This window comes from Thamnophis sirtalis, unplaced genomic scaffold (assembly GCF_051295495.1).
Source record: "Thamnophis sirtalis isolate CommonGarterSnake01/CBP01778 unplaced genomic scaffold, rThaSir2_p1.2 scaffold_1, whole genome shotgun sequence".
Lineage (NCBI taxonomy): Eukaryota > Metazoa > Chordata > Lepidosauria > Squamata > Natricidae > Thamnophis > Thamnophis sirtalis.
The window spans coordinates 176,164,493-176,189,748 of NW_028261381.1; the positions used below are offsets into that span (position 1 = coordinate 176,164,493).

A 25,256-nucleotide genomic window follows, 5' to 3' on the forward strand; every position below is an offset into this window, starting at 1 on the left:
GACCGGAAATTATCCATTGAGATGGTGCGTGTGGGGGGTCCCTTAATGATTCCCAACGAAACGATGAGGAGGTTCGCCGAGACAGCAACGGGATGTCGGTGAATTACGCGGCGGGGTTGTCGCCCTACCCGGACAAAGGGAAGTGCGGCCTCCCGGAGGTGAGGGGAAGGCGAGGCAGGCGGGAGGAGGCCTCGTTGCCATGGGAACGGGCCATCTTTCCTCCCCCCCAGCCCCGCCCCTTAGGCCTCCGGGAGGGAAACTGAGGCACGATGGGGGGGGGTCAAGAGTCTGAAACTGGGGGTGGTGGTGGAGGGAAACTGAGGCACGGAAGGAGAAAGGGGGAAACTGAGGCACAGGGGCCGCCCCTGAGGCAGGTTGAGGGGCGGGGAAGCTTGAGGGAATTGATTCCCCTCCCTCCAGGGCAAGATGGGGGGGGTCTCTCTAAAGTGGGCATCATGGACTACAACTCCCAGAATCCCCCAGACAGCAAGGGTGTCTGTGTGTTGGAGGGTGTTCCTTTATCTTTCCTTTCAAGGGGTTTTCGTAACAGTAACAGAGCTGGAAGGGACCTTGGAGGTCATCTAGTCCAACCCCCTCCTCACGCAGGAGACCTGTACTAGGGATTTGAACTGCTGAATTTTCTTTTTCTTCTTTTTCTTTTTCTTTTTTTATATTTTTATGAAACATATTCAAGATTTACACCACATTTCCATTCTTTGACAGCGTTTCAGTATTGGTATCAATCTTATTTACACAATGGCTATCTCAGTTTTCTTTCTTTCCAATTATATACATCACTATTCTATATATAGTATAATTATTCAGATGATAGATAGATAGATAGATAGATAGATAGATAGATAGATAGATAGATAGATAGATAGATAGATAGATAGATAGATACATAGATACATAGATACATAGATACATAGATACATAGATAGATAGATACATAGATACATATTTTCAAGCTATTTAGCTCTCATCAGCTAGCCATACCCTTACTGGGATTTGATCCTGTGCTGTATTACATATTAGGCAGTTGTGTTAGCCACTAAGCCACCGGCTCGCCTCCTTTAACACAACTGCCTAATATGTAATACAGCACAGGTTCAAATCCCAGTAAGGGTATGGCTAGCTGATGAGAGCTAAATAGCTTGAAATAGATCTATACTAGTCTCCCTTTATTTATTTATCAGCACAAATGCAACACACACACACACACGTATGTATGTATGTATATGTATACACACACACATATGTAGACAATACCTTTTAGTTATATCAATATTTACAAATATATACAATACCTTTCCCTTTTGATATGTCTCTTAAGAAATCTTTATATATGATCTTTACATCTATTTTCTAGCCAATTATAACATATGTTCCAAATCATATAATAATCCATTTCTTTTCTATCTTTTAATTCCATAGTTAACCTGTCCATCTCTGCACAATTGATCACTTTTTTACTGTTGACCTTTCTGATCAACAAGCTCATTGTCTTAGCCACTGAGCCACCAAGTCAGCTTGTCAGTTTTATCTATGGGCCCCATTGGAGGTGTATGTGTGCATGGGGGTGTCTATACAGGCAGTCCTCTACTTACAACAGTTTGTTTAGTGACTGGGGTTCTGACGGCCCTGATAAAAGTGACTTAGGACTGTTTTTCAGACTTAATGATGGTGGCAGCGTCCCCCAGGGGGTCACGGGTTCAAAATTCAGAGCGCTTGGCGATTGACTCGTATTTATGACGGTTGCAGCATCCCGGGGTGGAGGCCAGGCGATTCCCTTTTGCGACCTTCCGTGGGGAAGCCAGGATTGTTCACTTAACAACCCTGTTATTGTCTTTTAACAACTGCAGTGATTCACTTAACAGCGGTGGCAAGAAAGGGGGTAAAATGGGACAAAATTCACCTTAATCAGTGTCTCGCTTAGCCACATGCATTTGGACTCGATTGAGGTCACAAGTCAAGGACTAGCTATATATAAGTAGTGCCTCTTCTCAAAATTAATCTTTGGTTTTGTTTTTTTAAAAGTTTTGGGAGCTTTCTGTGTCAGTCTGTGTCTGTCTGTCTCTCTGTCCAACTACCTACCTTTGTCTGTCTGTCTGTCTGTCTCTGTATATCTCTTTATCATCTATCTGTCTCTATCATCTATCTGTCTATCTCTATCTTGATCAATGTCTGTCTCACTTTGTAGCCATCTGTATCTATTTGTCATCTATCTGTATCTATCTGTCTATCAATCTCTGCCTGCCTCCCTGCCTATATATCTACCCACCTTCCTATCTCTATCTTATTCTGTGTCTCTCTGTCTGTCTCTCTATCTATCCTCTATCTCTGTCTGTCTGTCTATATCTTGATCTGTGTCTGTCTGTCTCTCTCTTTATCATCTGTCTCTCTGTCTATCTATCTCTTATTCTGTGTCTCTCTGTCTGTCTGTCTCTATCTCTTTATCATCTGTCTCTGTCTATATCTTGATCTGTGTCTGTCTGTCTATCTCTATCTCTTTATCATCTGTCTCTGTCTGCCTGTCTGTCTGTCTATATCTTGATCTGTGTCTGTCTTTATCTCTTTATCATCTGTCTCTGTCTATCTCTATCTTATTCTGTGTCTCTTTGTCTGTCTATCTCTATCTCTTTATCATCTGTCTCTGTCTGCCTGTCTGTCTGTCTATATCTTGATCTGTGTCTGTCTTTATCTCTTTATCATCTGTCTCTGTCTATCTCTATCTTATTCTGTGTCTCTTTGTCTATCTCTATCTCTTTATCATCTGTCTCTGTCTGTCTGTCTGTCTATATCTTGATCTGTGTGTCTGTCTATCTCTATCTCTTTATCATCTCTCTGTGTGTCTGTCTGTCTGTCTATCTCTATCTTGATCTGTGTCTGTCTATCTCTATCTCTGTATCATCTGTCTCTATCTTTTATTCTGTGTCTCTCTGTCTGTCTATCTCTATCTCTTTATCATCTGTCTCTGTCTGCCTGTCTGTCTGTCTATCTCTATCTGTATCATCTGTCTCTATCTATCTCTTATTCTGTGTCTCTCTGTCTGTCTGTCTCTATCTCTTTATCATCTGTCTCTGTCTGTCTATATCTTGATCTGTGTCTGTCTATCTCTATCTCTTTATCATCTTTCTCTTTCTGCCTATCTGTCCATCCATCCATCCATCCATCCATCCATCCTAATCTAATCTAATTAATCTAATCGCAGTCACAGCTGTGGTTGTAACAACTATTCATTGGGTGGGCGTTTGAAGTTACAATGGCACTGAAAAAAGTGATTGATGACTGTTTTTCATAGTTATGACCGTTGCTGCATCCCAAGGGTCACGTGATCAAAATTCAGGCACTTGGCAACTGACATGTCTCTATGACTGTTGCAGTGTCTTGGATTCACATGATCACCACTTGTGACCTTTCCAGCTGGCTTCCGATATGCAAAGTTAATGGGGGAAGCCAGATGTGTTTAACGACCATGTCATTCATTTAACAACCGCAGTGATTCGCTTAACAACTGTGGAAAATAGACTGTACTGCAAAATGGGACAAAATTTGCTTAACCGCTGCAGTGATTCGCTTAACAACTGTAGCAAATAGATTGTAACGTAAAATGGGGAGAAACCCCCCTCGCTTAACTGCCTTGCTTAGCCATGGAAATTTTGGACTCAGTTATGTTGGTGAGTCGAGGATTACTTAGATGTAAAAAAAAAAGAGGGGGCGGAAATCTAATAATAAAGCAGAAAGTAACCAGATCAGCCTTAATCTGGCTGGAGGTGGGTTTTCTCTTGACCTCAGCAGGGCGGTTAAACTCCTGGCTGTTGATATCGAACAAGGGATTCACACCTTCATAGGTGCTTCGGGGACCCATTGCTTCACCTCTGCACTGCAACCCACTCGGCGCCTACACTAATGTCTCCAATCTTTTATTCAGATTTTTGATCCGCCGGACGAGTTGGAAAAGAAGATCCATCAGCTGGCTGACTTGATCCAGAATTCTTTCAACGTGGTCTTTCACACCGGGGCGGGTATCAGCACAGCTTCAGGGATTCCGGATTTCAGGTGGGGAAAGGGACAGCCGAGGCCAGAGGTCTGGACCAGAAGCCAAATTTCATCTACCGTATTTTTCAGAGTATAAGACGCACCTTTCCCCCCCCCCCAAAAAAAAGAGGGTGAAAATCTGGGTGCGTCTTATACACTGAATACAGCATTTTTGGCCTTCTGAAACCCCACTCCGGGATGTTTTTCACAAAAATGGACATGCAGAGGGTTTGGGGGGACTTCAAAGTGATCCTTGGGGCTGGGGAGGGCAAAAATGAGCGGAAAATGGGCTGTCGTTTCCCCCCCCCTCCAAGATGCACTCTACAAGCTTCCCAAAGCTTATGCATGCCCTGTTTTTTGCTCATTTTTGCCTCTCCCAGCCTCTAGGAGCACTTTGCATGCCTCTCAAACTCTCTGCATGCCCCCTTTTCACAAAAAACAAGGCGTGCAGAGGGTTTGGGAGGCCTTTAGAGTGCAAAAAGTTTTTTTTTTTTTTAATTTACCTCTTCAAAATCTTGGTGCGTCTTATACTCAGTTGCGTCTTATAGTCCCAAAAATATGGTAACTCAGAATTTTCACATCAAGTTTTAGATTCGGGAACAGCAGGCTTCGAATAAGCTATTTTGGTTTATGAAGCCGTGCGTAGAAATGAGGATGCAAATTTGGTTTGGAAGCCATGCTCAATGCACAGATGATGAATTATGAAGCCTTGAATGCTCAAATCTCATTATGGGGGATACAAGGAAAAGGCTGCAGATTTATAGTGGAATATTCCATCTAATGCAGGTTGTCCTCATTTAGTGGCTATTTGAAACTACCAATGGAACAGACGTTGCCTTCGGAAGTTGTGGGAGCGTCATCCCTGGAGGCTTTCAAGAAGAGACTGGACTGCCATCTATCAGAAATGGTGGAGGGTCTTCCTGCTTGGGCAGAGGGGTTGGACTAGATGACCTCCAAGGTCCCTTCCAACTCTGTTCATCTGTTACAATGTCAATGAAAAAAGTGATTTATGTCCAGTCTTCACACTTACGACCATTGCAGCATCCCCGTGGTCATGTGGTCAAAATTCGAATGCTTGGCAACTGACTCATATTTATGATGGTTGAAGTGTCCCCGGGGTCACGTGATCCCTTTTTGCGACCTTCTGACCAGCAAAGTCCATGGGAAAGCCAGATTCACTTAACAACCAGGTTAGTAACTTAACAACTGCGGTGATTTGCTTAACTGTGGCAAGAAAGGTCATCAAATGGGACAAAATTCACTTAACCAACGTCCTGTTTAGCAACAGGAACTTTGGGCTCAATTGTGGTTATAAGTCAAGGACTCTGTATAATGGAACACAAACCAAGATAAGACACCTCTCCTGGTTATGTTTAATTCCGATGATTAGTTTAGGAAGTCAGTCGAATTAAAGGCCAAATTGAAGGACTATAGCCTTTCCTTGAAATTATTTTCATGATATTTTCATGAAACAATAAGGAAATATAATCATTCTGTCTTGGTATACCTGCATTTTCCCCTCATCTTCCTCTCACCCACATTTTTTTAAAAAAAGTTTTATTGTTTTAATTAAACAAAAACACAAAAAAAGAATCGTCCTTCGTTACATCTTGTAGAAAGCGTGTCGATTGGTTACAAATACATTTCGTGCATTTCTTCCACAATCATTCCTCGGGGAATAGGGCGGCATGCAAGTTTAATAAAATCAAATAAAATCAATCAAATCATTACATATACTTCATTCGAATTGAATCGTACATTTTAAATCAAATTTTTTTATGTATTTTACTATCACTGTACCACAATTCTCATTTAATTACCATTATTTAAACGTGTTTTTACCTGAAATCATTTGTATTTAAAGATACAACCACCTACTGGCATTCATTCGCAATTTCAATAAACCTGCAATAACATTACACCTTTATAACCTATTCTGAAACAAAATCAGTTAATAAGATATCTAAGCATTTCCCTCCCCTTTTCCCCCCCAACTCACAATTTAAAGCTTATATCCAATTTGCTTTTACTAATACTACATACATACACACACATACACACACACACACACACACACACCATTAAACATTATCCATCAACATTTCCTTGTTATTATTGTAATTAACTGAAAATTATTTACTATTAATATCACCTCTCCTCTCATCAGCCCCAAAAGAAATTATACCTTTATAGCAATATCTAGACAAGAATTTATTAATAAAATTTATAGGTCTTTTCCTTAAGTCCCAATTAAAAATTTATATCCAAGTTATTTTTACAAATTAAGGTTCCTCTTACCTACATTGAAGTCATGTCCAACCCATCATGACCCCTTGGACAATGTTCCTCCATCCCTTCCTGTGCTCTACCAATCGTCTGGAGTCCATTAAAGCTCACGCCGGCTGCTTCGGTGACTCCATCCTGCCACCTCATTCTCTGCTGTCCCTTTCTTCCCTTGCCCTCAATCTTTCCCAGCATGAGGCTCTTCTTCACCCACATGGGGATCATCAATTTTCAGGAACATTCTGCCCACAGCTGCTCTTACCCTGTTCAAAAGCTGCTTATTTTTCTTATTTTGTTTATTAAGTTGATATGCCACTCATCTCGCTGTGATGCTGTTCTGGGTGGTTTACAACACAATAAAAACAGTATTGTGTCAAAACCGTCAATATAACATTAGAAACAATGACAAGATGGAGGAGGGGCGCATACAATGGAGTGGGAGTGTTTAAATCCTGTAATCTTCTCCAGAATGGCCTGAGCCCCCTCCAAGCCCCAGGCCAACCAGCAGAGCTAGGTTTTAAAGGCCCTTTTGGAAGTCTTAAAAGGTGAGGGAGATGGGGCAGATCTCGCCTCGCGGGGAACAATGTTCCAGAAGTTACAGCAGAAAAAGGTCTTCTCCTGTACCCTGGTGGCCAAAATTCCTTGGCTCAGGGGTCTCCAACCTTGGCTACTTTACGACTTGTGGACTTCCAGTTCCCAGAATTCTTCAGTAAGCATGTGCTGGCTGAGAAATTCTGGGAGTTGAAGTCCCTAAGTCGCAAAAAGGTAGCTAAGGTTGGAGACCCCTGTGTTAGAGGACTATTTACCCCAGAATTCTCAGCCAATCCTTCTGCTAGAGTGGTGAGATCAAGTACTGATTGTTCCATCAGGTGCAATGTTATTCTGGGACTTGAAGTCCACAAGTCGTAAAGCGGCCAGTGTTGGAGACCCCTGTTTTGGCTGATGGGGGTCTTCAGCATGTCCCTTCTGGTGTCAGCGGTTCGGTCCAATTCCATGAGATGAGATGGTTCCTCAGGTAGCCTGGAGCCATGCCACCGACAGGTAGTCCTCGAACTACCACCACAATTGAGCCCCAGATTTTCCCTTGCTAAGCAAGGCAGTTCTTAAGTGAGTTTTGTCCCGTCTTACCAATTTTCTTGCCGCCATTGTTAAATGAATCCCTGCAGTTCTTCAATAAGTCTCACGGTTGTTAAGTGAATCTGTCTTCCTCTGTGATTTTGCTTGTCAGAAGGTCGCAAAAGGGGAGCGATCACGTGACACACACACACACGGGCACTGTCATAAATATGAGTCAACGACCAAGCGTCTGAATTTTGATCACTGGACCCCAACGGTCTCAAGTGTGGAAAATGGTCGTGACGTTACTTTGTTTTTCCAGTGAGTTTTGCCACTTCAAGCAGTCACTAAATGAACTGTTGTAAGTGGAGAACCAACTGTGCTTCTCTTCCTTGGTGCAGAGGCCCGAATGGGGTGTGGACCATGGAGGAGCGGGGCCTGGTGCCCAAATTCGACACCACCTTTGAGAACGCGAGGCCCTCGAAGACTCACATGGCCCTGCTGGAGCTCCATCGAGTGGGCATCCTGCACTTCCTGGTCAGCCAAAACATAGACGGGCTTCACGTGAGGTCCGGCTTCCCCAGGTAACGCTTACCGGCTTGAAACGTTGGCGGCCAATGAGGTGTAGAAGTTGGGGCTTCTCCAAGAAATCACCCTAGATCAGGGATGGGGAACAATGACAGTTCGTGGACTTCAGCTCCCAGAATTCCTGAGCAAAGAAGGAGAAAGAGTGGTGGTGGGTGGATTAGGAGGAGGAGGAGGAGGAGAAAGAGTGATGGTAAAGAAGAAAGTGTTGGGGATGTAGAAGGAGAAAGAGTGTTGGAGAAGGAGAAGAAAAAAGTACTGGAGGAGGAGGAGGAGGCTTTGGGTTGCTTAGCGCTCTCTGAGTTTGATGCTTTTCTTGTAGACATTTTATGACCCAACTATGGAATATCATCAGTGCTAGAAGGGAGAGGGGGTTTTGTTTGGTATTTATGTCACGTCTCCTCTGATCCAAATTATTTATACCTTCATAACAAAACCTAAACAAAAAGTTTATAAAGTTTATAAGTCTTTTCACCAGATCTCAATTTACAATTTATGGCCCGGTTATTTATCCAAATTAAGGTTATCATTTCATTATTAATATCGTAGTAAATTATATGTTAACAAACAAGCATTCGATGATGATCTAAAACGGTCTACCAAGTATTAGAATCCCTACTTATTAATCATCAAAAGTTAGCTAATTTTTATCATCGAGTGGCATTATCAACCGGTGTCTTTCCAGTAGCAAAAAGGTGGTTTTGTGGAGAGGAGGAGGAGGAGGAAGAAGAAGAAAAGGAGAATGTGAAGGAGGGCAGCTGTGGGTTCTCTGAGCTTGGTGGTTTCTTTGCAGACGTTTCATGACCCAAATAGGTAACATCATCTGTGTTAGATGGGAGTGGGGCTTGCTCTCCATTTATGTACTAGTACGGGGGTCGGCAACCTTAAACACTCAAAACAGCCACAAAGGTCCTAACTGGAAGCCCCCTGTTCAATTCTAGAGCCGACCAGAAATCCAGCTCCCCCACCATAGAGTCTCCTCCTTGTGCGGCTTCCTTTTTCCTCTACCTGTCCTAACCGAAAGCCCTATCAATTGTGGAGCTGACCGGAAAACCCGCCCCTTGCCATAGAGTCTCCTCCTGGTGCGTCCTGCTCCCCCTCCCAAAAAAAACTGGAAGCTCCTCTCAAAATTGTGGTACCAATCGGTGACAGAGAGCCACAGCAGAGGGATGAAAGAGCCACATGCAGCTCCAGAGCCGCAGGTTACTGCCCCCTGTACTTGTAGCTTGCTGGCTTGTTGGTGGGATTGTACTTGGTAAGTTCCTTGATTACACTATTAACACCGCTAGTATATAAACAGAGAGCAAATCCCACAAGTCTTAAAGTTGCAGAGTTTGGAGACCCCTTTAAAGTGCATATGATCTCCCTCGTCTAGCAACTTTTCTTCATGTCTCTGCTCTAGGGACAAGCTGGCAGAGCTGCACGGGAACATGTTCGTTGAGGAATGCATGAAATGTGGCAAGTATGTTCCTTTTATTTCCCCCTCCTCCCCCCCCAAAGCTGCTTTTACGTGAAAAACAAATGTGGCTTTTAATCACTTTTTTTTTTAAACCAGGGATGCTCAGCGTTCTTTTTTTATTATTATTAAAAGTTTTTTATTTTTAGTTTTCAAAACAGACACAGCACAAAAAAATCATCTTTCTTTACATACTGTAGAAAGTGTATCAGTTGGTTACAAAAAAATTTCGTGTGTTTCTTTCCCAGTCACCCATGATTCATATTAATTCTAGTATTTTAAAAGGCCTATGAAGCGGTATATAAGTCTACTGCTATTTAAATCAAATATATTTGTACATATTACCATCATCCTACCCCCATTCTCGTTTGGCTATAATTGTTTAAACGTCCTTCATCATAAAACATACCAAAACTCAAGGCATAACCACATACTGGCATCTCATTTGCTATTTCTAGTATCCCAATAACACTATTCCTAATGGCCTATTCTAGCAAAACATCAATAACATTTAGTAACAAAGGTTTCTAATTTTCCTTTCCAAATCACTGTTTACAATTTACATCCAATTTCCCCATGTTGTACCCATACCTATATATACATTGTTATAATTATCTCTCCTTTATTTGACTATATCCATTATCATAGTTCTTTTTTATTAATCTTTATATGTAACCAAACCATTTCTCATCTTCCTTTCATAGGTATTAATCTTTATATGTAACCAAACCATTTCTCATCTTCCTTTCATAGGTACCACTCAATATTCATATCCAATTACTACTTGTTATACCAATACATATGTGTTCTGACCCCCCCTCGTCCCACACCAACACATTCCGAGCCAAAGATAAGTTACGGCATTTAATTAACAGATAGACAGGTCCTTGGCAGCAAACCAGCACAGACAAGCTTGGGCAGCAATCCAGCACAGATAAGGCTTGGCAGCAATCCAGCCTGCCAAGCTCACAATAATGTTCTCCAACATTAGTTCCTGCGTTGACTTCTGCAAGAGGGCCGTGTGCACAAGCAGTCCATTTATAGTCTGGAGAGGAGCCTAATGACCACCAGCTGAGCGCAATTACCTCCTGTAATTGCACAACTGTTCCTGACGCCTATTAGCTCTTCGGTGCTGGGCATCCAGGAACAACTCACTGCTGGCGTCCGGCTCACTCTCCCTTGTCTCCTCCCCACTGGTCCAAGGCTCAGGCGCCTCCTGGTGGCCAACCAGTCTCTCTGCGCCCTGCTCGGAGTCGGAACCCTGTCCAGGGCCCTCCAGAGCTGACTCATAGGGCCCCTCGTTGTTGGAGTCTGGTGGCAGCTCCAACAGCTCCTGCTGGGCCACAACACATATGTATACATTATTATCATTTTCAATTGTTTATTTAACCATATCTATTGTCATTAAATTTCACTAAGTCCAACTAGTTTTAGATTAAACACTTTCATCTATCAGCCTGTATCTTTCCAATTAGCTAAACATCCATAATATTTAATAACAAAGTTTTCTAATCCTCCTTTCCAAATCACTGTTTAAAGTTTACATCCAGTTTCCTTATATTACACCCATATCTATATATGCATTATTATTCTTATCCCTCCTTTATTTGACTATATCCTGTATCATAACATTTCCTCCCTAATAATCAAAACTTTAATTGTATCTTAGTTCTAGTATTGTTGTTGTTGTTGTTAACCTTTATGTATAATCCAAAAGGATTCCTTACATGGGTACCATTCAATATTCATATCCAATTATACTCATCATAATACTACACATTGTATACATTAATAACATTATCAGTTATTTATTTAAGCTATATCTATTATCAATAAATTTCACTAGGTTTAACTAGTTTTAAATTACATTCTTCCATCTATCAACTTGTATCTTTCCAATAACAACAATTTCATATCTTCTGCAATCCTCTAATCATCATCTTGATCAGCTTTGTATGGACTTCTCTTAACAACTCCTTGCTTGTAAAATCTCTCATATAATCTTGATGCCCTCTTTCTGTTTCCTTATTCAGCTTGTCTTTGATTGTCAACAGTGTTATCGATACTTTTGCTAGTAGAATTTCTTTCTTTGAATCCATAAATTCTTTAATTTTTTTCCTCTTCTATATCCTGCCCTCTGGAATAGAATTCCTCTCCGTTTACTTCCTCTTTCAGTATTCCATTCTTTCCATTTTCAGGAACGAACCAATTACCATCAATATCAGCAGGTTTAATCTCTTTATATTCATTTTCCACTTCGGTTTTTTGAGTTTCAATCGCCCCGTCTTGCATTTGATAAACATCCTCAATTTTTTCATCATATTTTATTGTTATGTGCTCTAAGTATTCCAGCTTTTGATCTATTCTTTTATTTTATTTTATTTTATTTTATTTTATATATATATATATATATATATATATATATATATATATATATATATATATATATATATATATATATATATATATATATATATATATATATATATATATATATGCTGATAAATAAATAAAGGGAGACTAGTATAGATCTATTTCAAGCTATTTAGCTCTCATCAGCTAGCCATACCCATGTTTGAGAATTGAACCTGTGCTCCATTGCCTCCCAGGCAGGGAGTTAACCATTGAGCTACAGAGAACGACTCCTTATCAGCCAGCCAGGGTGGGAGGTATATACTTAAAGTCACAACCCCTGGTATGCCCAAGTATGGGAGGAAGGTCACACTTCCACTCTCTGTCATTAGGCTCGTCACAAGAGACCATCCAGACAGAAACCCAAATATTGGGTTTCTGTCTGGATGGTCTCTTGTGACGAGCCTAATGACAGAGAGTGGAAGTGTGACCTTCCTCCCATACTTGGGCATACCAGGGGTTGTGACTTTAAGTGTGTATATATATATATACATATATATATATATATACATATACATATACATACATATACATATACATATACATATACATATACATATACATATACATATACATATATATATACATACATACATACATACATACATACACATATATATATACACATATATATACATATACATATACATATACATATACATATACATATACATATACATATACATATACATATATATATATATATATATATATATATATATATATATATGATGATTTCTGTATTTCTGAAAGTATCTTTCGCAAATTTGCCATTCTAACATACACAGCGGCTCTAGCTTGGAAGGTTAATAAGATTAAAGCATAGATTCACAAAGGATGTTATTTGCACTTCAAAGGGTCATTTGTGTGTTTCCCTTCTTATCACCCTTTGTAATCAATCAGCAAAGTCATATGGTGCCAAGTCAAAAACAATCCGTGGAAGAACAGAGGCCTCCCAGCCTCCGAGCAGTGGTAACGCTGTTAAAAAGTTTCCTTTTGTATCTTTGTAACTTGTATTTCAAGTTAGAAAAAAGAGTCCAATCTTTAAATGAATTAGAAAAATACCCACTGCAATGAAAGAGGAAGACTTTAGCCTACAGATTACAGAGAATCGTAAATAGAAGGTGGAAGAAGAAAACTTAATCCATCCATTTCAAAAGGCTTGCATAAATTCCATCCATGAAGATAGCATTTAAAAAGTAACATAACCACTGCCCAAAACCATTCCAAATTTAATTCCACCACTTGACTCTTCTATTCTTCAATTTAAATTAATTTTTTAAGTTTTTATAGGCAGTCTCTTTTTTTAAAACAATAAAAATTCCTCACCAGCTGGAAACACTTTCACTTTCCATATCCTTCTGTTTTGAAGCCACCCCGACTTCATCAGCCTTGGCTGGATTTTTTTACCACCGGCTTGAAGAGCTTCTCTTGCTTCTTTCAGGGATTTTGCGATATCCCCGAGATCAGCAAGACGTATTCTTCCTGTTCACCGTCTCTTCGGGACGGTTTAGGTCCGTTTGGACTACCCAGCGGCAAAAGTATTGGCTGCGGTCTCAGAGCATCGAGACCGCATGACTAAATCGTCACGACCTTGGCTTCTCTTCCGGATGCTCAGCGTTCTTAAAGTGGGACACCATCCTGGGCTGGGTCTCTCTTACCAAGACATCATCATCATTTTTAACGACCTCGTAATCCCTTGTGGGGTGGAGTCTGGGCAACTGAATGGAGCTAGCAGAGTGTTTAGTGGCCCTCTGCCTTTCCTGTTGCCAGTGCGGACTTTTGTTCAGCAGATATATTCTCATTGTGCCGAGAGAGAGAAATATCTGCCTCTACCTAGGATTGAACTCACAGCCTCCTGATTGCGAGGCGAGAGCTCAACCTCTAGGCCAGCACACCACTCCTCTCTCTTAGCAAGACATCCTCCCCTAATTTTAGTCAAGAGCAGGATCTGAAGCTATCTCAGCAGCCTATCAGGTTGCCGAGTCAGGGACTCCGCCCAAGAGGCAGCTGTTTCCACACCTGGAAGTAGAAGATGCTCATCTGGGTTGGGAGCTATTAATCCAGAGCAACCCCTCCCAAGAATTGGATGGCAGCAATGCTTTCCATTTGGTGGTCTGGATAAGATACCAAGGCTAGAAATTGGGAGACTGGGAGTTCTAGTCCTGCTTTAGGCATGAAAGCCAGCTGGGTAACTTTGGGTCAGTCACCAGGAGACTGGGAGTTCTAGTCCTGCTTTGAAACCCAGCTGGGTGACTTTGTGCCAATAACCAGGAGACTGGGAGTTCTAGTCCTGCTTTGAAAGCCAGCTTGGTGACTTTGGGCCAATCACCAGGAAACTGGAAGTTCTAGTCCTGCTTTAGGCATGAAAGCCAGCTGGGTGACTTTGGGCCTCTCTCTCAGCCCAGCCCACCTCACAAGATTGTTGTGTTGAAAGTAAGAGGAGGAAGGTGTGTTAGATAGGTTTCCCGGCCTGAGTTATTGGTAAAAATAAGAAAGACGGGATACAAATTAAATAAACACAAAGGAATAAATAAATACCTTGTTATCATTGCTGTAGCCGTGTCTTCTTTTCATTTTTTTAAGGCAATACGTGAGGGACACCGTTGTGGGCACCATGGGGCTCAAACCCACCGGCCGGCTCTGCGACGTCTCCAAACACCGAGGGCTCCGATCCTGCAGGTGCGTTCCCCCCACCCCTCCGGCTGCCTTCCCTGACCCCTCCCCATGAGTCCTCCTGAAAAGACGGGCTGCCGAAGACGGAGCGCCCCCTTGACACCCCACTCCATCAAGTCACATAAAGAGCCAACCGGCATGCGTTGACATTATAACAGATTAATAGAGGTGGAAGGGACCTCGTAGGTCATCTAGTCCAACCCCACACCCAAGCAGGAGACCCTACATCATTTCTGACAGATGGCAGTCCAGTCTCTTCTTGAAAGGCTCCAGGGATGAAGCTCTGGCAACTTCTGGTCCATTGGTAATTTCAAATCGCCACTAAATGAGGACTGGCTGTATTAGATGGAATATTCAACTATAAATCTGCATGGCATGCTACACTTTGTTGATTGGCAATGTGGTGTGAACGCAGCCCATTCGATGCCTTAATTACAGGTAGCCCTCGACTTAGTGACCTTCAAAGTTACAGTGGTACTGAAAAATGGGACTTATGGCTGTTTTTCCACAGTTATGACCTTTGCAACCTCCCCGTGGTCACGTGATCCAAATTCAGACGCTTGGCAACTGGTTCATATTTATGACATATTTACAGCTGGGCACACGACTCCATTTTCAGCATTTAGCAACTGGCCGGCGTTTATGGCCATTTACAGGGATCCCAGGACTAGAGTTAACCACCTTTTGCCAAAATGCTGGTGTTTATTTTCAGTTTTCGGCAAAAGGAAAAAAAAACCCTCCGACAAGATTAGATTTCCTTAATGAGTTCAGTGTTTACTTGTGTGGGAGTTTCACTTAAAGGCTATGCTGATTTGTTTAACAATTGCTGAAAGGGGGGGGGGAGGTGGTAAAATCGAGTTGATCATGTGATAACGTGCTTTAAAACTGTCATAACTTATGACCATAATGGACAGCCTCCATTATGGTTATAAGTTGAGTACGTGCATAGCAATGCCTTTCTCACCACCTCCAATTCTTGAATCCCCTTCTGGGCTCCCTTAATTCTAATCAGAATAGAGCTGGAAGCAGACTTAGAGGTCTTCTAGTCCAGTGTTTCTCAACCTTGGCAACTTGAAGATGTCTGGACTTCAACTCCCAGAATTCCCCAGCCAGCATTCGCTGGCTGGGGAATTCTGGGAGTTGAAGTCCAGACATCTTCAAGTTGCCAAGGTTGAGAAACACTGTTCTAGTCCAACCCCATGCTCAGGCAGGAGACCCTATACCAGTGATGGCAAACCTTTTGGGCACCGAGCGCCCAAATTGGAATGTGTGTTCATGTGCGTGTGGCTGGAGCACCGGAAACCCCAAAATCACCTGACCGGTGTGCATGCCTATTTTTGGGCCATTTTCAGGTCATTTTTCGGGCTGTTTTTAGTCTCAAAATAGCTGGAAAAGGGCCTGGAAAAGGGCCTGTTTTGGACTGTTTTTCAGGCCATTTTTTTTTTTTGTCTGTTTTCAAGCTGGAGTAAAATGGAGTAAAATGCCCAAAAATGGGCTAAAAACCTCCCTGAAAACTGCCTAGAATGGCCTGGAAAATGGCCCAAACATACCCCGAAAAATGGGCTGAAAATGGATGTGCGTGCCGGAAACCAGAAGAGCAGCTGGCAACTGTGCGCCTGCCCCCAGAGAGGGCTCTGCGTGCCACTTCTGGCATGCGTGCCACAGGTTCGCCATCACGGCCCTACCCCATTTCAGACAAATGGCTGTCCACTCTCTTCTTAAATCCTCCAGTTGATGGAGCATTCACATCTTCTGAAGGCAAGCTGTTCCACTGGTTAATTGGTTAGAAAGTGGTTTAAAAGTGTCAGCCAAAGGCCAGGAGGTAAGGCACTGGCTCTCCCCTTCCCCCTCATGTTTTGGCGCAAAAGGCGAGTTACGGACCGCGGAGTTCTTAATGGGTGGCCATTGCACCCCAGAGCTGCCACTCGAATCAAGGAAGGGCAGGGGGGAAACGCTTCTCAGCTTAAGTGCTTTAAGGTGGCATTAAATCTCCTTGGCAAGATTATTAATAGCAGCTTTGGGGACCTTCGTGGAGAGGAGAGCTGCTAAGGAAAGAGGCAGGCAGAAGATGGGTTGTCTAATGGTCCCTGCTCAATTTACACCCGTCTCTCACTCATTCATCGCGCCATCGACTGCAGGAAGAGAGTTGGGGGGGGGGGACCCGCAAGGTCTTCTAGTCCAACCCCCTGCTCAAGGAGCCAATCCCATACCATTCCGGACAAATGGCTGTCCAATCTCTTCTTAAAGAGCCAAGATGGCGCAGTGGTTAAGAGTGCAGTACTGCAAGCTACTTCAGCTGACTGCTAGCTGCAGTTCGGCAGTTCAAATCTCACCGGCTCAAGGTTGACTCAGCCTTCCGTCCTTCCGAGGTGGGTAAAATGAGGACCCAGATTGTTGGGCGCAAGAGGCTGATTCTGTAAACCACTTAGAGAGGGCTGTAAAGTGGTATATAAGTCCTCCCTCCCTTCCTCTCTTTCTCTCTCAAGAGCCCTGGTAGCAATAGTGATAAGAATGTAGCATTGTAGTCTGATTCTGCCCACTGCCAGCAGTTTGATCTTGACCGGCTCAGGGTTGGCTCAGCCTTCCATCCCTTCCGAGGTGGGTAAAGTGAGCATCCAGATTGTCGGGGGCAAGAGGCTGACTCTGGAAACCGCTTAGAGAGGGCTGGAAAGCACTATGAAGCAGTGTATAAGTCAAAGAGCTATTGCTAGTGCTAAAAGCCTCCAGAGTTGGAGCATCCACAACTTCTGGTGGCGAGCTATTCCACTGGTTTATTATCCTCACTGTTAGGAAGTTTCTCCTTAATTCCACATTGCTTTTCTCCTTGATTAGTTTCCATTCTTGTTTCTTGTCTTGCCTACGAGAAATAAGTTAACCCCTTCCTCTTTGTGGTAGCCTCTTAAATATTGGAATATTTCTATCATGTTCCCCCCCCCCCCCCCGGTTCATCTTTTCTCTAGACCGGTTGAACCCAAATTTTGCAACTGTTCTTCATGTTCTTTCCTCCCCTTGGCATCCAAGATTCTCTGACCTGGGTTTGCAAATGGCCATAAATGCAGGTCGGTTGTCGGAACGCCCAAAATGCGATCACATGACCATGGGGCTGTGGTGTAGACGCCAGACGTTCAAATTGGGGCTATAAGTACCTTTGAGGGGACGGCCTGTTGTAACTCCCAATTCCCAGCTGCTGGCATTTGGAAGGAGGGGCTAGGAAGGGTGAGCTGGGGGTGAGTGGGTCTTCATTCATTCTTCCTTCCTCTGCCTGGGGAATTCTGGGAGTTGAAGTCCAGACATCTTCAAGTTGACACGGTTGAGAAACACTGCTCCAGAGGAAGAGGAAGGGGGGGTTCTTGAACCTCAAAATGCTAGAAATACACCCCAAAAACTCTGGGAAGGGAGGGAATGTATTTTTAAAAAATGCTTTTATTCCCCATTCACAGTTGGTTTGATCGCTCTGCCTTTTTTGTTTCTTCTCAAAAGAGGCAAATTGATGGACACCATCTTAGACTGGGAAGATTCCCTGCCAAATCGGGACCTCAATTTGGCTTCTGAAGCCAGCAGGTGTGTTTCCCACGGCGCGGTTTCAAATCCAGCCTTCTCCCGGATTTCTGGTTCCGAATTTCCCTCGGGTTGGGTCTTCCTGAATCTAATCTGGATGGAAGCTACCATTGAGGAGCCCAACAGCGAAGGCTGATAAACCATAAACCAGTTGAAACGTCACTAACGGACGACAATATTTGTAGCTCGGGATTGAGCTGGGTGGTTTCCTTGCAGACGTTTGGCCACCCGACTAGGCAACTGTTTTGACCCATCTCCCCAAACACGACAAACCCTCTGAAGTGAACTCAAAAGATGCCTTTATTAGGAGCGCCGGCAGCCCCGGCAAAAAGTTTGTCACCGCAGGCTAACAAATCTGTCTGGCAGGGAGATGAATAGTTGTCTGCCCCATCTATTCATCTCCGCCCCCTGCCTTTTATCCCCAGAGCTAGGCTGGCGCTTCACTAGCAGCGGTGGATTTTCCATCCCAAGGACCAGCCCATAGATTTCCACTGCTCTCCTCTCCTCTGCCCCATCTATTCATCTCCGCCCCCTGCCTTTTATCCCCAAAGCTAGGCTGGCGCTTCACTAGCAGCGGTGGATTTTCCATCCCAAGGACCAGCCCATAGATTTCCACTGCTCTCCTCTCCTCTGCCCCATCTATTCATCTCCGCCCCCTGCCTTTTATCTCCAGAGCTAGGCTGGCGCTTCACTAGCAGCGGTGGATTTTCCATCCCAAGGACCAGCCCATAGATTTCCACTGCTCTCCTCTCCTCTGCCCCATCTATTCATGTCTGCCCCCTGCCTTTTATCCCCAGAATTAGGGTGGGGCTTCACTAACAGCGGTGGATTTTCCATCCCAAGGACCAGCCCATAGATTTCCACTGCTCTCCTCTCCTCTGCCCCATCTATTCATCTCCGCCCCCTGCCTTTTATCCCCAGAGCTAGGCTGGCGCTTCACTAACAACGGTGGATTTTCCATCCCAAGGACCAGCTCATAGATTTCCACTGCTCTCCTCTCCTCTGCCCCATCTATTCATCTCCGCCCCCTGCCTTTTATCCCCAGAGCTAGGGTGGGGCTTCCCTAGCAGTGGTGGATTTTCCATCCCAAGGACCAGCCCATAGGTTTCCACTGCTCTCCTCTCCTCTGCTTTCTGCGCATACGTGCGTCAGGCACCCGATCCAGCTGTTCCTCCTCTTCCTCATCAGCCACCTCCAGACCTGGGGGCTGTTGACTCTCCATCTGAGGGCTGACGGCCGGCCTAGGCTCTGCCTCTGTCTTCCTCTCCCTGACAGCGCCATTCCCTCTTCCCCCTCAGAGCTCTCAGGTTGCCTTGATGCCGACCCTGACTCCCACGCCTTCTCCTCCGCTGATTCGATTCGGCTGCTGGAGGGGGCCAGCGGCCAACAGCCCACAACAGTTAACATCATCAGTGCTAAAAGGCAGTGAGTTTTGTGGAGAGGAGGCGGAAGAGGTCTATGGGGTTCTGGGTGCTCTCTGAGCTTGGTAGTTTTCTTGCAGATGTTTCGTGACCCCCCCTGGGTAACGTCATCAGTGCTAGAAGGGCGTCAGGTTTTACTCTCTGTTTATACACAAGTTGTCAAGCACTAAAAAATATTCCGAGGAACTCAGGCAAACAAGCAAACGAAAAACAATAGGCTAATCAAGTAGGCCTCCACTCCTACCAACACTGTCAGGGCTAGCCACTCGCACATAAACGACAGCAAAGCCTTGTAGCACTGATGGTGTTGCCTAGTTGGGTGATGAAATGTCTGCAAGAATACCACCAAGCTCAGAGAACACTTGAGGTCCGCATAGCCCCTCTCTGCCTCCTCGCCCCAAAACTTCACTCCTTTACCCCAAACTAGAGAAAGCAGAGCCGATGGGTGGCCCTGACCCCCACGGTGCCCTCAACGGTCTTCCTCACATATTGCCTTAAAAAAAGAACAAAGAATGTGTAGTGTTATGATAAGTAATAATTGGATATGAATATTGAATGGCACCCATGAAGATTAGAAATCCTTTTGGATTATATACAAAGGTTAATAAAAAAGAACTAAGCTAGATACAGTTAAGTTTTGATTATTAGGGGGAAAATGTTATGATACAGGAAATAGTCAAATAAAGGAGGGATAATGATGACTATATATATGTATGAGTATAATATAAGGAAACTGGATGAAAATTGCCAACAGCGATTTGGAAAGGAGGATGAGAAAAGTTTGTTATTAAATATTATGGATGTTTAGCTAGAATAGGACATAAGGATTCAGTGTTATTGGAGGATTTTAGAAATAGTAAATGAAATGCCATTATGTGGTTATGTATTAAATCTTGGTATATTTTATGATGAATTAATTTATGATTAAAACAATTGTTTAATTTAAACAACTATATTCAAATGAAAATGGAGGTATGATGACGGTAACATATAAATATCTGAGTTAAAATACTTGAGTTGATATGAATTATGCTTGATGACTGTTGAAGAGATGCACGAAAGCCCTTTGTAACCAACTGGTACACTTTGTACAGTTTGTAAAGAAGGAAGATTTTATGTGGTGTGTTTGTTTTGAAAATAAAAATAAATTCTATTTAAAAAAAAACACACACAGAAGACACCGCTGCAGTGATAACAACCAGGGCTTGCTTCATTCATTTATATTTAACGAGCTGATAACCCAGCGTTGCCCAGGTATTTATTGATGCTAATCCTGTATTAGACAGGAAAAGGAATGAATCATCTCTATAGTGTCAAGTCAAAGTAATACTGGAACACAAATACACACACACACACACACACATGAACTTGGATCCAAAATGCACACTCTCCCTGTCAAAAGTACTGTGATTTGACACTATGGATATAATTCATTCCTTTTCATTTCAGCAGCCCAGGCGTTCCAGAGTTATGCTTGAACACACAAACACACACACACACACACACACACACACACTGAGGGGTATCTTACCCCCACAGTATTTATTTCCAGAGAGTAAGTCATCTGCGTACCAAGTCATTTTAATGGCCCAGGCATTTCAGAGTTTGGCTGGAACACACAGACACACACACACAGACACCCCCGCCCCCTGAGGGATGTTAGGGGTGTCTTACCCCCCAGAGTATTTGTTTCCAGAGAGTAAGTCTTCTGTGCACCAAGTTTGGTTGAAATTGCTTGAGGTGTTCCAGAGTTATGCTGGAACACACGCACACACACATGCAGGGAGGTATATATATATATATATATATATAATCTCTATCTCTATCATCTATCTATCTATCTATCTATCTATCTATCTATCTATCTATCTATCTATCTATCTATCTATCTATCTATCTATACACACACACACACACACACACACACACACACACACATACATACAAAATGTACACTATCACTGTCAAAAGTATTGTGATTTGATACTATAGATATAATTCATTCCTTTTCATTTCAGTGGTCCAGGCGTTCCAGAGTTATGCTGGAACACACACAGGCAGAGATACACATAGACAGATAGACACACACACACACACCAAGGGGTGTCTTACATATACAAATACTGTATATTTGTACATTTGTATCCCATATTTATTATTGTTACGGGTGGGTCAATTAAGGTTAGGGTGATAAAAATTCCTCAGCAGACTATTAAGTCCTAGACTCCCTCCATTGTTCCTCGCTCCACTTTCCTCTTTGAAAAGGGTCTTCAGGGCTGATTTCTCCTCTGCCTACAGGAGGGCGTCCTTGTCCATCACCCTGGGGACCTCGCTGCAAATCAAGCCCAGCGGGGACCTTCCTCTGCTGACCAAGAAGAAAGGGGGGAAGTTGGTGATCGTGAACCTGCAGCCCACCAAGCACGTGAGTATGTGCCAGGAACCCCTCTTCCCTCGACTGGACAGCTGGCCCTCCATGTTTTCCTCTCTGCTCCTTGGGGGCAGCCCTTTTGGTTGGGAAAAAGAGCAGCAGATAAACCGACAAGCCAGGAGCCTCTGCTCTTGGGCTAAGAGAAGACCCGGCTAGCTGGAGGAGGAGAAGGAGGAAGGTAGGTCTTTAGTCATCAGCTGTCAGGTGCAAGAAACCAGATGCCAGAAGAGCGTTCAAAAGTACTCAGAGTTTATTTCCTGCTATAGCTTCATCTTCTTTTAATGACCCCAAATCCCTTGCAGGGTGGAGTCTGGGCAACTGAATGGAGCTGAGTGTTTACTGGCCGGCTGCCCCTCATGTCACCAGTGCGGAGTTATATTCAGCAATTATATTCTCATTGTGCCCAGAGAGAAATACCTTTCTCTACCTAGGATAGAACTCACAGCCTCCTGATTGTGAGGCGAGAGCTCCACCTCTAGGCCACTGCACTACTCTATTTCCAGACAGACAGACAGACAGACAGACAGACAGACAGATATAGACAAGAATCTGATCTACTCACAGTCCAGGCAAATTAGCCACAGATAAGAGTCAACAGACTTCAAGGGTGGGGGACTGGAATTCGGTCTCTTGTAGGAGCAGAGAGAGACTCCAAACTAATGACACATTTGACACCCCCCCCCCCTTTGGCTCAGCCTGGTCTTCTGCTACATCGGGCTTTGATGTTTCTTCTGCCTCTTTGAAGCTTGTTTATTTATTTATTGAATTTATATGCTGCTTGTCTCCCTGATACCACAACTCTGGGCAGCTTACAAAATGGCAAAAGAGAAATAGAAGAAGTGATTAAAACTTTAACCCAATGCAAAAAACCCAGCCAAGGAGAGAGACAGGACAGGATCAAGGCCTACCCTGTCAGCCAGTGATGAGCACCAACCTGAGGTCACCCGATCCCCTTTTGAGACCTGCCCAGCCAGCTTTTGAAAAACAAAATAAATGGGGGGAAGCCAGATTTGCTCCTCTCTCTCCTCTCCACTTTCTTGTCCTCTCCACTCCCCTTTCCCCTCCGCTGTCCATTCCACTCTCACCCTCTCCACTCCTCTCCACTCATTTCATTTTTCATTTTCCCTTTATTTGTATGCCACCCTTTTCCCTGGGGGGACTCAGGGCGGCTCACAGTTCAAAAGGGGGGGGGGAGGACAAACAGTTTCCAACATACAGACAATACAACATATTAAAAAACACAACAGCCACACAATTCGAGTGAGGTTAGAGTCTTAACCCCAGGCCAGCCGGGACAGCCAGATCTTTAGGGCGGCGCGGAAGAACTGGAGGGTGGTGAGGGTCCGAATCTCCACGGGGAATTCGTTCCAGAGGGTCGGAGCAGCCACCGAGAAGGCTCTCCTCCGGGTAGTTGCCGGTCTACACTGGGTAGATGATGGAATTCGGAGGAGGCCTAATCTATGCGATCGTATCGGTCTAGTGGAGGTAATTGGCAGTAGGCGGTCTCTCAAGTACCCAGGTCCAGTACCATGAAGGGCTTTGTAGGTGATAAGTAGCACCTTGAATCGCACCCGGAGATCAACAGGCAGCCAGTGCAGCTCGCGGAGGATAGGTGTTACGTGGGTGAACCGAGGTGCACCCACGATCGCTCGCGCGGCCGCATTCTGGACCAGCTGAAGTCATCCCATCTCTTCTCCACTTCACTCCCATCTCCACTCCTCTCCATTCCCCTGTCCTCTGTCCTCTCCACTATTCTTCCTTCTCTCTTCCCCCTCCATCCTCTCCATTCCCATCTCCACTCCACTCCTCTGTCCTCTTCCCTCTCCACTATTCTTCCCTCTCCTCTCCCTTCCCCTCCCGTCCTCTCCATTTCCCTGTCCCCTCTCCACTACTCTCTCCCCTCCTCCTTTTCATTCCTCTCTCCACTCCCATCTCCACTCCTCTCCACTCCCCTGCTCTCTGCCCTCTCATCTCCTCTCCACTCCACTCCCCTGTCCTCTCCCCTCTCCACTATTCTTCCCTCTCCTCTCCCTTCCCCTCCCGTCCTCTCCATTTCCCTGTCCCCTCTCCACTACTCTTCCCTCCTCCTTTTCATTCCTCTCTCCCCTCCTCTCCACTCCCATCTCCACTCCTCTCCACTCCCCTGCTCTCTGCCCTCTTCACTATTCTTCCCTCTCTCCACTCCCCTCTCCACTACTCTCCCCTCCTCCTCCTTTTCATTCCTCTCTCCCCACCTCTCTCCTCACCACTCCCCTGTCCTCTCCACTCTCCTTTCTACTCCCCTCCCCATATCCTGTCCTCTCCTGTTTCCTCTTCCTTCCTCTCTCCTCTCCCTTCCCCAACATCTGGGATTGGACCCAGAAGCAAGCCAGCAACAACTCCCAAGACCCAGTCGTCGTTCTGTGTTCCACATCACATCTTGGCCCCTTCTTTTTCTGCTCCTCAGGACAGACAGGCGGACCTGCGCATCCACGGCTACGTGGACGAGGTCATAACGAAGCTCATGAAACTCCTGGGGCTGGAGATCCCGGAGTGGACCGGGCCACTAGTGGTGGAGAGTGCGGAGCAGCAAGTGGCCAAACCACTCACCAAGGCTGGCACAGACTTGCCGTTCCTCAGCAAGGAAGAGCCTTCTCCCCGCTGGAACGGCGCGCGGGAGGGCCTGGGACACGCAGCGGTCCTGAAACAGGAATCCTGCCTGCTGGATGGCGGCTCAGTCCCGGTTAAGCGGCCGAAGCTGGAGCTGTTGCCAACTTGATGGATGCCATGCCGGCGGGGCTTGTCTGCCTGGTGGGGGTTGCCTGGTATCTCTCAGAAAACCAGCTTGGCCTTGGCGTTTCTACCTGACTTTTTTCAGAATTGTCTTCCTCCGGGTTCTGTGCGTAATTTTCTTTCCCCCCCTGAAATTTTGAAGCTTTTCTGGATGAGCCCAGATTTTCTGTTTCTGGAAGAAGGTAACAGCTAGTTATCCTTCTTTCTGTGGGGCAGGCCAGGAAACAAGGCTTGTGCCCTCTTTTTATGCCTCTTAGGTGCTGTTGAGGGACGGGGTCCCTTCCCTTCTCACTCTTCCTTCCCTCTTCTCTCCCCTCCCCTTTTCTCTTCCCTCTCCCCTTTTCCTTTCCCCTTTCTCTCTCCCTTCTCCCTCTCCTTTTTTCTCTTCTCTTTTCCCCTCTCCTCTCCCTTTCTCTTCCCGTCCCCTTTTCCCTTCTCATTTCTCTTCCTTCTGTTCTCTCTCTCCCCTCTTCTCTCTCTCCCTTTTACCTCCCCCTTTCTCTCTCCTTTCTCCCCTCTTTCTCTCTCCCCTTCCCTCTCCCCTCCTCTCTCCCCCTCCCCTTTCCTC

General features: G+C 44.6%; 1 protein-coding gene across 3 annotated transcripts; it reads left to right on the forward strand.

Moving 5' to 3' along the window:
• Positions 1-25,256, forward strand: SIRT6 (sirtuin 6). 3 transcript variants are annotated; one of them, XM_087703378.1, is made up of 8 exons: positions 1-158; positions 3,935-4,062; positions 7,782-7,964; positions 9,368-9,427; positions 14,420-14,515; positions 17,990-18,070; positions 21,787-21,910; positions 24,363-25,255. In XM_087703378.1, the coding sequence occupies exons 1-8, from the start codon at positions 93-95 to the stop codon at positions 24,672-24,674; spliced, it is 1,050 nt and encodes a 349-aa protein (XP_087559504.1). In that variant the 5' UTR covers positions 1-92; the 3' UTR covers positions 24,675-25,255. The 3 variants fall into 3 exon arrangements, with proteins under 3 accessions (XP_087559504.1, XP_087559506.1, XP_087559505.1); XM_087703379.1 differs by having other exon boundaries at positions 14-98; positions 24,363-25,256; XM_087703380.1 differs by lacking the exon at positions 17,990-18,070 and having other exon boundaries at positions 24,363-25,256.

Coding starts and splice junctions, on each gene's coding strand:
- SIRT6 (XM_087703378.1), top strand. CDS start 93: ATGTCGGTGAATTACGCGGCGGGGTTGTCGCCCTACCCGGACAAAGGG. Junction 4,063..7,781: donor TCAGGGATTCCGGATTTCAG/GTGGGGAAAGGG, acceptor TCCTTGGTGCAG/AGGCCCGAATGGGGTGTGGA. Junction 9,428..14,419: donor GAATGCATGAAATGTGGCAA/GTATGTTCCTTT, acceptor CATTTTTTTAAG/GCAATACGTGAGGGACACCG.